Consider the following 16,361-nt stretch of genomic DNA (forward strand, 5'->3'; position numbering starts at 1 on the left):
TATTTTTTTTTTTGCTTATTGCTTAGATGGATGGACGAGCTCACAGCCCACGCGGCCACCCACCTTGAGATATAAGTTCTAAGGTCTCAGTAAAGTTACAACTACTGCCCCGACCTTCGAACCGAAACGCATTACTGCTTCACGACAGAAATAGGAAGGGCGGTGGTACCTACCCGTGCGGGTCGACGTCGCCCAAAACACGTCATTACGCTCGACGAGTAAATTAACCCAGCCCACTGAGTTTCTCGCCGGATCTTCTCAGTGGGTCGCGTTTCCGATCCGATGGTAAATTCTGCGAAGCACTGCTGTTGCTAGGGCTAGTATTAGCAACACTCCAGTTTGAGCCCCCTAAATGTTAGGGCGAAACTGAAATAGCCTCTCAAGGCTAACAGCATAGGAAGGAGAAAAAAACCCGTGCGGACTCACAAGAGGTCCTACCACCAGTAACAAAAAAAAATCATAATCGTTTTTAATTTATAATCATTTTTTAATTTATAATCGTTTCGTCAGACCGCGAACGTATCTGCTTAATAATAGTGTAAAATATCTCTAAACTTTAAACAAATATGCGTTAGCTCCAAACTATACATTCTTGAAAATATTTAGTAAATAAAGATAAACTATGAAACCATGCTCGTAAACTAGCTAAAGCTTACTCAGTTCTTACGAAGTGCCCATAAAATACTTTACAATATAGCAAGCAGCATGACTCTTTACTTAAAGTAACTAACCAGCATGATCGATGGCAATATAACGTCGTAAAAATTTCAAGATTTCGTTCAACGCATTTAAGGCCGGAACTTGTCCTATAAAAAAAGAATTAAAACATATTAAAGTCATCTGTAATGGAACCCACCTGTTGCTAATGTTTATTTACAATACGAAATTCTTGCCCGTTCAGATTAGGTTAATGTTGCCGTGCTCGCGTTATACTAGTGTTTACATAGCATTGTACGTGCGTGTTTTGTGGTAGTTTTTTTTTTTTTGCGATCTATAATCCGGCACCGTGTCTGACCTATTTGTAGAAATAAAAATGCTATGAGCATCATTTATCATAGGGTGTTTTATGTAATCCATTTTCTTACATTATTGAAATGTCAGTCATGCGAAGGCTTCAAATTTTCGATCTAAGAATGATTCTAAAGTCGTCGTGGCCTAACGGATAAGACGTCCTTCGTGTTGAGCGATGCACCGGTGTTCGAATCTCAGGCGGGTACCAATTTTTCTAATAAAATACGTACTCAACAAATGTTCTCGACTGACTTCCACAGTGAAGGAATAACATAGTGTAATAAAAATGAAACCCACAAAATTATAATATGCGTAATTACTGGCGGTAGGACCTCTTGTGAGTCCGTGCGGGTGGGTACCACCACCCTGCCTATTTCTGCCGTGAAGCAGTGATGCGCTTCTGTTTGAATGGTGGGGCAGCCGTTGTAACTATACTTGAGACCTTAGAACTTATATCTCAAGGTGGGTGGCGCATTTACGTTGTAGATGTCTATGGGCTCCAGTAACCACTTAACACCAAGTAGGCTGTAAGCTCGTCCACCCATCTAAGCAATAAAAATAAAAACTCTTCGAACTCGTCCATTCCGACGTGCGAAATAGCCTTTTTTCCCACTACGTAATCGTTGGTGGATTAGGGCCGATTCACGGACTGGTAGGCGAGGTGAGACTCAACTTCGCCTACATAGACACAACTCACCGTGCTTCTCGCTGGGTATTCTCAATGAGAGCTTACCTACCAGCTGGAATAGCCCCTTTAGACTAAAGGCGATTAAATAGGGAAATAAATGGATTAAGCAATACTAACTTTTTACACATATAAAACAAATTCCAAGTAACATTGGTGTACAACCAAGTAACACCCCAAACATTTATTTTTTATTTTAATTTTTTGGATATATTTTTTTTTGTTTATAATGAGGTATTATGTGGTTAAATGAGGTTTTTTTTTCTACAGTAGAATTTCCCTAGAAATCTTATTTAAGGCAACACAACGTTTGCCGGGTCAACTAGTAAATTTATATATTTAGGTTTTCCACTCAGTTTTTTTGTGCACATTTTGTGGCACTAATAATACTAGTTAGTACTTTTCAATATTACCACTAAACACGAAAAGGAAATAAATCGATTAAGCAATACTAACTATTTACACATATAAAACAAAATCCAAGTAACATTGGTGGCAACACAGACAAGCATTCGCCCAATGATCACGAAATTCAACTATTTTATCCCAAGTGTTAAATATCTACTTAGCAGTGTCTAATGTTTTTTGTTTGCATCATTTTCCGTTTCCGGTATAATCTGTGTGCACTCTGTCAATTCAAGAATAAAGTTATGTTCACTCTGCTAAATGTGTATTAATAAAAAGGAATCCAGTAACATACAAAATACAGCAACCTCCTGTGATAAATAAATTATCAAAACCAAGATTTAAAATAAATTTATATAATTAGATTTTCCGCTTAGTTTTTTGTGCACATTTTGTGGCACTAATAATACTAGTTAGTACTTTTCAATATTACCACTAAACACGAAAAGGAAATCGGTTGACAATAACAGAGGCAAATGGAACCTACGTATTATATTTTCTTCTTTTCTCGCCTATCTAACATTATCAAGGTTTCTTACTTCGAAACCTCAAAACTTTAAATTTATTATGAACTAGCTTTTGTCCGCGACTCCGTCCGCGTGGAATAGTTACTTTGGCATAACGCTAAATTTTACCGCCACTTCATTTTCGTAGAGAGTGAAATTATAGAATGTTAAGGAGCTATTTGAACTCCTATTTTGAAACATTATTTATTGGTGCTCCACTTGTATTGGCCTTACCGTGATGTTATATAGCCTATAGACTTCCTCAATAAATGGGCTATCTAACACTGAAAGATTTTTTCCAATCGGACCAGTAGTTACTGAGATTAGCGCGAAAAATCCCAAACAGCTAAAACTATAGTCAATTGGATTGGATATTGACGTGACCGTCGGTAATAAAGTGCAACGGTATTACAGTACTGAGGATTGGAACTTCATTACTGAACCGGTAGATGGCATTGAAGAAGCTAGATATTGAGATTTTTTGACAAACAATTTTTTTAACTTTTCGTAAATAATATTTTTTTTTTTTAATAAAAAGTATCCTATGTCACTTCTAATACCTCCAAGAATATGTGTACAAAGTTTCATGATGATCGGTTGAGTAGTTTTCGCGTGAAAGCGTTACAAACAAACTTACATTCACATTTAGATATTAGTAGGGATAATAGTTGGAAATGACGCTTTCCATCTGGCCAGCGTAAACGTCATGAATCAAAAGATGACATTTGATAACAGTATTGTTTTATTTTCTTTGGTTTTTGTCTAGTAGAACCGAATACTTTACAAAGATCGTGGTGTCGGGCGGTACTGTGTAAAGAGTATTTGAAACGTCGGATATAATACATATAATGCTCCGGCTTGAGCCCCGTGAGCTCACCTACATGTTAGGGCGAAGCTGAAATAGCCTCTCAAGGCTATCAGCATAGGTAGGGAAAAAAAAACATAATAGATTGGGGAAAAAGTCTTTTCACATTATAGTATGTATGAACTTGTAATAAAATCTCTTTGATATCATTAAAATTTTAAATTTTAAAGAAGATACTTCCAAATTCAAATTAGGAAAATGTGTGATTTTTATTTATTTTTCGTACTGTCAAGATGAGTGAATCTAATGAAGAAATTCGATACATTTTAAAATTTTACTACAAAAAAGGTAAAAATTTAACGCAAGCCGCGAAAAAAATTTGCGATGTATTAGGTATAATGACTATAAAATAATCCGAGATTAAACTGTAAAAGTAGTTTTAAGCCGTAACCTTTTTCCGAAGTCGTATAAAATGACACCTTTGCCAAAACGTAACGCTACGATTTATGACCAATAACCATACTATAAAATAAGATATGGTACTGCGAAAGTGTTTTTAAGGTTGCCGTAATTTAGCTAAAAGCCACAGAGTAACAGGGCAGGGCAGGGCATAGTAATAAAAAATACCTATTTTGAAAAAAGACTTGTTCTTAACAGTCCTAAACAGCTGTAGAAAGAATTTGTAGCAAACAAGTAATTTTTCATTCGAAATTCGTTTTTCTGTACACACCTAAATATATTAATATGATAAATGCGACGTAAACCTTATTTAAGATCACTTTGCTCCAGGTGAAAATGTGTTTGACGAAATTTATATGCTTCTTGGATATTATTAAAAGCGTTGCGCGGCCGCCGATATAAACCGACCACAACGATTTACGATTAAACACACACAGACATACACATACAAACACATTTACAACTTCATAGAATAACAGTTTTTTTTTTCAATAATATGCAGATTTGCATATGTGGGTGACTAACATGTATTTATTTATTTTATAATATTTTATTATAACTACTTACACTACACAACAACACATACATACTTTATTTTATATCAACACATTCATTTATCACACAATCATACAAAACATTATTAACAATAGACACAATTAAATTCAAAAGCAAAGTCAGGCGATAACTGCAGTATAGGGGCGGCGATAATATTTCGCGAGTACATCGGTGCATAGACGAACCGGTCGTCGCATTTTTACATGTAAAAAGGTTGCTTTGCTTGTGAATTTAATTTTGTTTAGTGTTAATTAAATAATGTTTTGTATGATTGTGTGATAAATGAAGGTGTTGATATAAAATAAAGTATGTATGTGTTGTTGTGTAGTGTAATTATAATAAAATATTATAAAATAAATATGTAAATACATGTGAGTCACCCACACATACGATTGAAGTACTTTGGAAACATTCGAAAAGTATAGGTACCACTACCCTGTCTATTTATATTTAGAAAAAAAAATCATTGGTTCCGGTTTCAAGAGTGGGATACTCGTTATATTACCAAATGACACTCATACCTCATGTTTCAAGGTGGGTGGTGGTAACACTATGTGATGTCCACGGGCTCCGGTATCCATTTAACACCAGGCGGGCTTGGAGTTAATAAGATCGTCTAAGCAATAAAAAAAACACTCCATTCTTCATTACATTTTAAAGTACTTATGGACAACTTTCATAAACTCTGTGGTAAATAATTTTTTACTGATTCAATTTTTTTTTCTTTTTTTTTTCAGAAACGAAGACATGGAGTACATGCCCAAACGACCAACGGGAACATATAAAAACATAATACAAACAAAGAAACATAAATTCAAATTGAAAACGTATTTTGATCAACAAACGAATGTTAGTACAAAATAAAAACGTATTTAGAAGAAAATGTCCTAGAATTATTAGCAATTAAAGAGAAAAAAGTTTTGAATAAAAAACATAAAGGAATTGATGGTATTCGACGAAGATGGATGAATAGTTGCTGTGATGGGGTGCGGTCAAAGTAAAATCAATCTTTACCCAAGGAAAAATAAGAATAGCAAAGGAAATAGTGCGAAAAAATCAGGTAAGTTTTATTCCTAGAGAGAAAGAGAGAGAAAGAAAGACAATACACTTTATTGCACACCAAAACGCAATTTACATTCAAAAAACAGTCAAAAAGCAGATACATTTGTACAACAGGCGGTCTTGTCGCTCAAAGCGATCTCTTCCAGACAACCGTGTAATTTACAGAAATTCTGGAAAATATAAAAATATACCAGGTATATTTTTTTAAGGGATTTTATGACCTGGTAACTAAGACCTTTAGGTCAAATCTTATTTTAATTTTAATGATAACTTTTCTATATGAAATATGATATTATGAGATAAAATGAAGTTTATTAATATGAAACATGACATGAAATGAAATGAAATGAGATGAAATGAAATATAATCTCAGTAAAATGGTGGTTATTTACTGAGACTTTAGTGGACTTTTCGGAGGATCCCGAGAAGTTACGTTCAGCATCTTTGTTTTATTTTTCCACATTTGTGCACTTTCACAGATACTAAACAGTTAATAAACTACCGTTATTACGCATTTAATCCTGAAGAAACACTAAATAGACAAAATAAAACAAATATCACAACTTCACACCTCGCGTTCCCGCCAAAAAGTCTATATAGCAGGTATGTTGCGGTGTATTATAGACAATACATTATTATAGAAAATATATACATACTCGTACAATCGGTATATAACTAATTGATTTATATACCAATATACATACGCTTACATACAATACATACTAATATACTTACATACACATAATAAATCAACAGTATGGAAATGATAAATGACACAAACAAACAACACTAAACAGATAAGTAGTGTTCCATTCCTTCACTGATTCCTACTGTTATTTGACAGGTTTTTACCATATTAATCACAATTCATGAGCTCACACTATTTCGGCTCTGTTGCAAGATCCCATGATCACGGCATAAACATTTAAAAATCGAGGTAAATGTAAACAACGATTCCCTTAAAATCAAAGGCATCAAAGTATCAAATCTTTATATATCAATCGGAACATTCTCCAAATCGTAAATACTGCGCTACAGAAATACATATGTGTGGTAATTCTGTTTTGCGATTTTGAACCTAAAAACGTAATCCCATTTAACTTTACGATTAAGCGGTAGTTGCCAATGTACCTACATTTACGAAGGAAAGACGTGTTTCACTAACTGATCCGCCGGCATAAGCCAAACTGAACCTTACGACCTCACCAAGGTGGTCGAAGCTCAACAAATGATTATCATTAAAATAAATAACAACAACACAACGAGTATATCATCAAACTATACAAATAACCCTCAACTTTGGATTTCCAGACTCGTTTGTATCCAATAGCACAAAATATTCCATATATTTTAGAAGAAAAAAAATAGTCAATAGAAAATGATGAATTCAAATAATGTTCGCCGGGGAGATGGTGCGATTGATTCAAAAGCGGGACTTACGAGGAATATGACGCACAATTTTACACAAATGTACATATCTCTAAATATAATACCCTTGAAATAGGGTGGCAATAATCCTTTTTTTATATATATATTTGTCGGAGAAGCCACAATTATTAACACCATCGTCAGACATCACAGGGGCGAATAAGGTGATCGATCTAAGAGAAATATTGAGTTCACCAACACGTTTGTTGTCTTAGAACAATTTAGAAATCTTCTCTTGACGTTAGCAAACGAAAACGAAGGATAGTTCTTAGGATGGAAGCACCGCTCTTCAAGAAGGCTGGTTAGTAAGTGTGGATGGCGTCCATGCGCTTTGATTATCTAGGGTGTGTCGTAGCACGAAGTTAGTAGAGTTCCGACGATACCGCAATCGTGCTGCCATCTCTCGGGAATCGTGCTACGTTTCGTTTAGCTACCAAACTAATGACCGTTTCCGTCTTATTGATATTTTCATCATAGACGGTTTGAAAGATGGGTTTTTTCTTCATAAATATAAAAAAAAAACATGTTGTTGAAGACATTATCCGGAAACAGTCGCTCATTGATTTTTATAACGACAGGAGCGCAAACAAATTGTTTCTTTGAAGAAAAAATTTAATTTTACGCTTAATTATTAGTGGTGGGTTGTCAGCGCATCGGAAGATTTGTGCTCTTACTGCCTATTTTCTATTCAGAATCACTCAAATATGCCAATTTGAAGAGTAGGGTAGCTGTAATAAAACACAATTAAGCAATGGACGTTGTCTTAAGCTTTTCTTCTATATTATCTTCGATAGCTTCTTAAGCATAGGTCTAACAATCTGTTGTATTAAAGAAAAGTGAATTAAGACTTTATCAAAGATATTTTTGGCCGACGTTCCAACACGTTTACTCATATACCCGAAAGCCGCATTTAAACAAGTATTTCCAGAGCATTCCGATCTAAAATAGTGTTAACCATTCATGATTTTTGCAAACAGAATACAACTAATATAGAGTGTGTATGTGTTTGTTTAGTATTACTTTACTCTAACAAACTAGTAAGAGGTTCAGCTCGGGTGCATACATTGGGTACTTGACTCCAAAATATCGATTTCTTTCTTCTTAAATGTTTGGACGAGCTCAAGGGCTTTTTAGTACAACGGCAGCCCAACTTTCAAAACCTTATATGCTTAGGCTTCACGGCAGAAATAGGCAGGGGGTGGTATCTACCTGAACGGGCCCACTAGAACCCCTAACACCAGTGACGTTGACAAATCGCACATGCTTTTTTAACGACAGCATTAGAATAACTATTAGGGTAAACACAAAATATGTGCTGAACCACAAACTCATTTAAATGCTACTAATAAACATTGAAGACATACTTTAGCTGTCAATGCCTTGACCCTTTGATTTCGTTACGTCTTCTTTACCGCTTGGCTTCCAGATTCATTGCCGGTATTGAAAACAAATTTTTAGTTCTATTTTAAGACAACTATTCATAAATATCAACTTCATAATCTTCAAATTGATTTGATACCGAATCTATATCCGGTTCAACCTTGTTTACGTAAAATCGGGGATTCCGAAATAGATGTATGTTTTTTCTGAAGAATCTCTCTTGGTTTCTAACACTAACAAAATCATTTAATGAGGTTTATGAGATTTCGTTCAATGATGTTTGAATGACTGTTTCGCCACAAATAATCTAATAGAGTTTTATTCCATTATGAAGATGCTTTATACAGTAATTGCTGTATTCCATACGTTTTCATCAGCTGTCCTGGTCACTGATATCTATGATGCTTCTTAGGTCTATCTAATTCTTTCAGACTAAGCCCTGTGATCTTGCCCATCAGTCATGATGAAGCATTCAAGGCTACCAGCATATAGGTAGGCAAAAAGTGTTATCATACCACTTCATCGATTATGATCGACTGTAAGATGAGAGAACGTTCTAGTATAGTGTATAAGTGTGATAGTGGACTCAATCCTAGTCGATCTTATTATTACCAAAAAACGTTTACCCATGGGTCATAATATTTTCATAAAATCATGTTATCTCATTCGTGCGAAAATTAATTGTTCTATAATTATGTTGTTTTTAACGTCAGCGTTCGAGGAGATGCTGCAGTCTTTCATCTGGACTTTTACCTCGCTTTAGATTAACTCAGTCTGTCCAGCTGTTCTAATATCCCCTGCTTCCAATTATCGCTAGATTACAGTACAATATAAAATATTACACGATACATTTATACCGATTTTGCGTCTTTTAAGCGTTTACGGTACAATTAGCCCTTTATTTGTCAGTAAATAAAAATGGAATACACTGTATTTGAAGATAATATCACGTAAAATTGTAGTCACCCTGGAAAGGGACGCCAAAGGCATCCGACGACGTGATGTAAATATTCATAAGACTGCGTACACCTGAGACTAACACCCCAACCCTCCCTCCTAAAATACAATTATAAGCCTTAATGCTTTACCCATTAAAATTATTTGTTATTAACCAAAGCAGACCTGAAAACGTATCGTAACAATTAATTTAGAACTTATATCTCAAGGTGGGTGGCGCATTTAAGTTGTAGATGTCTATGGGCTCCAGTAACCACTTAAAACCAGGTGGGCTGTGAGCTCGTCCACCCATCTATGCAACAAAATAATAATAATACTTATGCACTTTAAGTCAGGTGGGCTTTGAGCTCGTTCACCCATCTAAGTATAAGTATAAGTATAATCTAAAGCATTTAGTATAATGTCATCATAATTATAATGTTATTTAGAATATCACCAGGTAATTTCAATTTCAAATTAGTAAGAACGTTATTTATTGAACCTCGATAATTATTTTTCCCAAAAATTACATTTTACTTGATCTTGGATATCACGCCTAGATTCCTCATTATACCTTTCACCATCTTTATAATTTAATTAATCGACATTTAGTTTCTTTTTTATTGTTTTTTCTGTCAAAATCAATAAGGCATTGCATATAGGGTTTAGTTTTGTTCGTGTTTGCTCAACGCTGAAGGTTGTGACATCTGCGGAGTTTTTAATATTTTTCGATTGCTTGGCTGGGGGTATAAGATGATATCCCGTGACAAGGAATAGCGTTGTTGTCGCTACCAGTAAAGCTAAAATATCAATTCACACGAATTGTATACGAGCTGTTCCATCTTTCAAACCGAAAAATAAGACTGCGTGGCGGTAGAAATATGAAGGAAGGGAGGAAGGAAAGGAAAAGGAAGGAAGGTGGTACTTACCCGTGCGACCTCATAATACCATGTGCTGCTGTGGTGCTATAGGAGTTTTAAAACGCGGCAATCTTGGATCTTTTCGTATTATCATTGTGCTAAATGGCTCAAACCCACAACCCACTGAGTTTCCCGCCGGATCTTCTCAGTGGATCGCGTTTCCGATCCGGTGGTAGACTCGGCGAAAAACTGCTCTTGCTAGCGCCAGGGTAGTACCACTCCGAATTGAGCCCCGTGAGCTCACCTACATGTTAGGGCGAAGCTGAAATAGCCTCTCAAAGCTATTAGCATAGGCAGGAAAAAAAATGGCCCAAGCGCCAAAAATTCTTGTACCATAGTTATTGTTTTTGATGGCGTATTGTGTGCCTTCGCGTAATGTTATTTCTAAGCTGTAGGTCTTCGAAAGCAATAAAAAGAATTTTGACTGTTTACAATTATAGTCCGAAAGCAAATCTATATGACTTCAAGCTATACAAAGGCGGTATTCAATCTTGGAAAAAAAAGCAGAAAAAGTCATTTGGTTTCTCAATGTTGTTTGTTTTGTCGTAAATAATTCAATCCAATTGGTATGTTTGGATCATTTCAAGGCGGAACATCCTACACACATATTGTATATTCGAGAAGTCGATTTTATCTTATTATTGAATTTTTCCGATGAATCGCTTCAGTTGTTTTCCGGTTTTGTAAGGAAAATGAAATGAAGACTTTTACGTCAATCTTCGATATTTCTTATGTGCCACAAGTTTTCTTATGAACGATATCAATATTATGTTAAGTACAACAAAGAATTTGGTATTGGAGTGATGTCATATTTATTTAAATGGAAATTGATGTGAAATCTATCAAGACAACAGAAACATTATTTTTTCTCTATTGCGTAAAAGTGTCAACAAAACAATTTCGCGGTCACCGATTTCAAAACAGAGGAGGGTATTAATTTGACTATATTTTTTGTGTCTCTTTACCTCAGAACTTTTTTCTATGTGAACCGATTTTCATGATTCATTTTAATTAGTAATCTAATGTGGATAAATTTTGACAAGATCTGACCAGTAGTTATTGGGTTATCCTTAGCAATACGTAATTAATTGACTTTGACCAAATTGACGATATCTTTATTTTATTTAGTTGAATTTGGTTTTATTTTTTAGTATTTTTTTATATATTACTATCCACGAATATACCGTACACCGCGTGTATTTGAACAGTATACGTTAAAATACTTTACAACATTAAGTCTAGATCAATTACATACGTTGCGAATACATCCCAAATATCCCAATTATTTATCCCAAATAAATAAACAAACACGAATAAGAACAACAACAGCGAACGAGATTTGATAACAGAATTTAATAAAACGCGAAACGTTATGCAAATAATATGTAAAATACTAGCAAATGCTTCCACCGTATATTGGATTGGAACGATGTTAAACAAATATTAGACGGGATCTGCGAGTGAAGCTCCGGTCACACTGAAGCACACAGGTTTTTGGAACGAAGTTCCTTATGGGACGATGCGGAGGGGTATCGTAACAGGGAAAAAACGTCCGTAACGTAAGATTTTTATTATTTATGTATAGTCTTAGTATGATGGCTATACAGTGTCTAATGCATAGTCTACGTGATTGGTTATTATTATTATTCATATAAATAGCTGTTTCTTTGTATATTGAAGTTGATAACATTGTAAAGTTTTTTTTTTTATATCAATAAAAATATCATTATAAAAAATGTATACCCGAATAATTATTTTCTTTATACCTCGAATAGAATTTAAAATTAATATTTTTATAATAAGGAAATTCGTTCCTATCCGGTGTCCCACGACACCACACATCTTTTTTAAATATTTAACTACATTAATCAAAATGGACTTTAACACTTCATCATCATCATCAGCCTGTATCTCTCTATTGCTTGTTGTAAGCATCTCCCAAAGTCCGCCACAATGAAAGCTCCTCCGTCTTTCGCATCCAATCATACCCGCATATCGCCGGAGCCGTTACCGGAGCCCATAGACATTTACAACGTAAATGCCGCCACTAACCTTGAGACATGAGTTGTAAGGTCTCAGTCTTAACAGTACAATGGTTCCGCCCTTCAAACCGAAACGCATTAGTGCTTCACGGCAGAAATAGGCAGGGTGGTGGTACCTACCCATGCGGACTCACAAGACGTCCTACCAACAGTAAAAAGTAACCGCAAAAAAAATATCAAACTGGTACGCGTGGTTGCTTCTCTTCAAAAATTGGCACTTTGTGGTAGGTATAAGGACGGGATCACATTATGGCATACCTCTAATAAGCTGACAGTCGGTTATAGTATGCTGATAAAAATCTCAGAGAATTCCCTTTCTCGGTTAAATTCGGAGAATGAACAATGTGTTCCAAGCCTAACTAATTTATTGAATGTGCCTTCGTCGGAGTGTTAAGTAAATGAACATTAAGACAAACGATATATGCATGTAATTTCATTTATCTTTGGGCGTCATGTAGTAGCATTAGGCGGTGTTACAGATAAACTTAATTAAATTTGTTTTTGTTTTCTGTAAATTAATATTTCATTACGTTTTTGTGTGTGGATTTCAAATTCGGTAAGTTTTTTTTTCTTTTTTTTTATTGCTTAGAAGATAGGTGGACGAGCTCACAGGCCCACCTGGTGTTAAGTGGTTACTGAAGCCCATAGACATCTACAACGTAAATGCGCCACCCACCTCGAGATATAAGTTCTAAGGTCTCAGTATAGTTACAACGGCTACCCAACCCTTCGAACCGAAACGCATTACTGCTTCACGGCGGAAATAGGCGGGGTGGTGGTACCTACCCGTGCGGACTCCCAAGAGGTCCTACCACCAGTGAAATGTTACTTTGAAAAAAAGAGGTTTATGTACGCCTAGAACTGACTCGCTTGGTATGAAGACGCTTCAGTTAAATCATTGGTTGAGTCATCATCATCATTGTTTGTTCACCCACTTTTTCGTATTTAAATAATAACTTGAATAGTTTTATAGAATTTATTTAACATTATTAGACACAAACAATCTGTAGAAATTTCGCAGCAGTAATGGAGGGAAAAATGCAATGACACAGATTATACCGATAAAATAGATTAATAAACTCAACAACCATTATCACCATTAGCCCACAGGCCCGTCCGCTACTGACATAGACTCTCCAAATTTAAACCACTAAGCCCAGCCTTCGACTGTCAACATGCCTACGACTATCATAAGTAGATACAGCTATCATCTGTATCATTGTTACTGTTTCGATAAATAGATGATTGACTGTACGCTATTACTTTATTGAAATGAGACATTTTACAAAGACGGTGCCGACGTTAAGCCTTTTCGTTATGTTTCTCGTTTTTCTTTTTTTTTTATTGCTTAGATGGGTGGACGAGCTCACAGCCCACCTGGTGTTAAGTGGTTACTGGAGCCCATAGACATCTACAACGTAAATGCGCCACCCACCTTGAGATATAAGTTCTAAAATTTCAGTATAGTTACAACGGCTGCCCAGCCCTTCAAACCGAAACGCATTACTGCTTCACACCAGAAATAGGCAGGGCATTATCGTTATTGCATTTGCATCTGTATGCGCCTGGTCACCATCGCCCACATTCAGTCGAAACCCTCTCCTCCTAGATCCACTTGGATCATAATTGTGAATCCGGAGCAATAATGTTACAAAACTGTCAAATACAATAGTATGTTATTTAGGTAAGGAAGACTGATAATTAAAATACATTTTGTTTTATGCGAGTGTTCTTTACTGGGGGATCGAAAGTTCAATAAAAAAAGCTCATTTTAGACCTCTAGAGAGCAGTTGCCCTGTCTCATCCAAATATTATAAATGAATCGTTGTCAAGTTCGTCTTGGGTATCGTTAATACTCTCACGTATTAAAAATATGTGTACGCATGCGCCAAGAAACTAATAGCATGCGTACTAATTTCTTAGAACTATTAACCGGAAAGGGAAATGTTTTTTTTTTTTGGGGCCGGGGGCCGAGCCTCCTACGAGGTCCCCGCACCAAGGGAGCGCGCGGGGTATGTGGGACTCAACGATCTGCAAGGTGTTGGAAGCAGACCGCGGGCCCAAGGAATTTTAGGGCCCACCCACTAAACGACTCCCCTGCACTCTTACACCCGACGCCCGATCTCCGTTCGGGATCAAAACCAGGTCAGAGTAGGGGGGCTCCCGCGGGAAATGGTGCTTTATCCCGTGGAAATAGACTTTGTTAACGAACTTTCAATTGTGACGTGATAAAAAATATTACCACTAATTGATAAAATATTACCACTAATATTACCACTAACTTCTACTCTGTCGAGAACGTTAAAGAACTCGCACTAAGCACACAGATCGAAAACGCCTTTTTTTCTCACGGGACTCAAACCGGAGTGTTCGCAGAAACTACCACCGGATCGGAAACGCGACTCACTGAGAAGATCCGGCGAGAAACTCAGTAGGCTGTGTCTATGGGTTAATTCGCTCTTCGAGCCCTTCGTCGCAAGCGAAAGGTTCGACGAGGACGGTGACCGGTAGAAAACGCCAATAATCGAACGATTGTTAATGACATAATTAGTAGACGTACAAACAGATTTCACTAATACATTATAACCTTAAACGTGTACTGTCCCAATTAGTTATTATATTACGACAAATGACACAGGTCAAATCCCTCCCCCTTCTCATCCCCCTCCCACCGCTCCGGACATTTCAATAAAATATGTACTCGTTTGGTATTTAGTTATACCTAATTAGTTTAGTTATAAGTATCCCCTGAATCCGGACAAACAATACAACTATATATGTCTATCGCGAAGTAAATATATTCCGGTTGAGATTTAATCCTCGTCTCAGGGGGACGAAGTTCACGCTGTATTGGATTCCTGTAAATACTTTGCAGTAATGGAACTGTGAGCTTATATTCCTATGGAAAGAAATACACATTTACCACTTTATAGGATGACGAGTGTATTTTGGCGGATCACCCTGACTGTTGTCTTAGACAAAATTCCGAACTGCTCGCGCGTGACAAAATAATCCAGCCAACGGGATTTTTATCAGAAATTCTTCTGTTTTTTTTCCTACCTATGGTGATAGCCTTGAGAGGCTATATCAGCGTTACAATAGCGTGTAGGTGAGCTCTCGGGGCTCAAACCAGGAGGTGTTGCTAACACTGTCCCTAGCAAGAGCAGTGCTTCACAGAATCTACTACTGTATTGGAAACGCGACCCACTGAGAAGGTTCGGCGAGAAACTCAGTGGACTGTGTCTATGGATTAGTATTACTTTAGTTTTACTGGTGGTAGGACCTCTTGTGAGTCCGCTCGGGTAGGTACCACCATCCTGTCTATTTCTGCCGTGAAGCAGTAATGCGTTTCGGTTTGAATGGTGGGGCAGCCGTTCTAACTGTACTGAGACCTTGGAACTTATATCTCAAGGTGGATGGCGCATTTACGTCGTAGATGTCTATGGGCTCCAGTAACCACTTAACACCAGGTGGGCTGTGAGCTCGTCCAATAAAAAAAAGATGATATCGAAAATTATAAATAATGAAAGCCAAAATTAAGTCGTAAAAATTATCATTTGTGCTGCTTTGCCCTTAATTTTGAAAATAAAATAAATTCACCACCAGTTTTAATATCACACAAACTTTTTTTATACCTACTATATGCTAGTAATCTCAAAGAGTTATGCTAGCTTCGCTGAATGTGTAGGTGAGCTCACGGATCCCCTGAGACGAATTGCTGACTAACACTAGCCCTAGCAAGGGCGGTGCTTAGCTGAATCTATCACCGGATCTCACACCAACGGATGCCTCGTTATTATATTGATGTTATAAAAATGAAAACTCATTTCGCTTTTGTTACGCTTTTAAATATAAAAACACTTGAAAATGCACACACGCTCTAATCTAATATCTAAGCTCTAATCTAGTTTGCTGATCATATAACATTGACAATGTTTCTGAAAACGACAAGAGAGATGATAATTTTTGAAAGCATTGAGTAAACTTTGTATAATATGATCTTTATCTTATATATAATATGATCTTTATATTATAATATGAACTTTATATCCCTTTTTACGAAAATTGCGCGAGCGGAGGAGTATGAAATTTTCCACACTTATATAGAATATAGAGAAGAAGTGCACAATGCTAATATTTTTTTAAATAATGCATAAAAGATACATG

The 16,361-nt window shown here is 36.3% G+C and overlaps 1 protein-coding gene and 1 long non-coding RNA gene across 3 annotated transcripts in view; one reads left to right on the forward strand and one right to left on the reverse strand.

Annotated features, from left to right (window-relative positions):
• The window catches only part of LOC101743688 (uncharacterized), a 99,909-nt gene that overhangs the window by 59,668 nt on the left and 23,880 nt on the right, over nt 1–16,361 (forward strand). For both annotated transcript variants that reach the window (XM_012692559.4, XM_062672417.1), the window contains one exon: nt 5,164–5,486. In XM_012692559.4, coding sequence (XP_012548013.2) covers nt 5,408–5,486 — 79 coding nt within the window. In that variant the 5' untranslated portion in view covers nt 5,164–5,407. The remainder of the gene's footprint in view (nt 1–5,163; nt 5,487–16,361) is intronic.
• LOC134200162 (uncharacterized) lies at nt 763–5,130 on the reverse strand. The gene is made up of 3 exons (XR_009974957.1): nt 5,078–5,130; nt 4,177–4,230; nt 763–806 (listed from the first exon to the last, which is right to left on the reverse strand). It is a non-coding gene; the product is annotated as an uncharacterized LOC134200162 (long non-coding RNA).

This window comes from Bombyx mori, chromosome 15, assembly GCF_030269925.1.
Source record: "Bombyx mori chromosome 15, ASM3026992v2".
In the NCBI taxonomy this organism is placed as follows: Eukaryota; Metazoa; Arthropoda; class Insecta; order Lepidoptera; family Bombycidae; genus Bombyx; species Bombyx mori.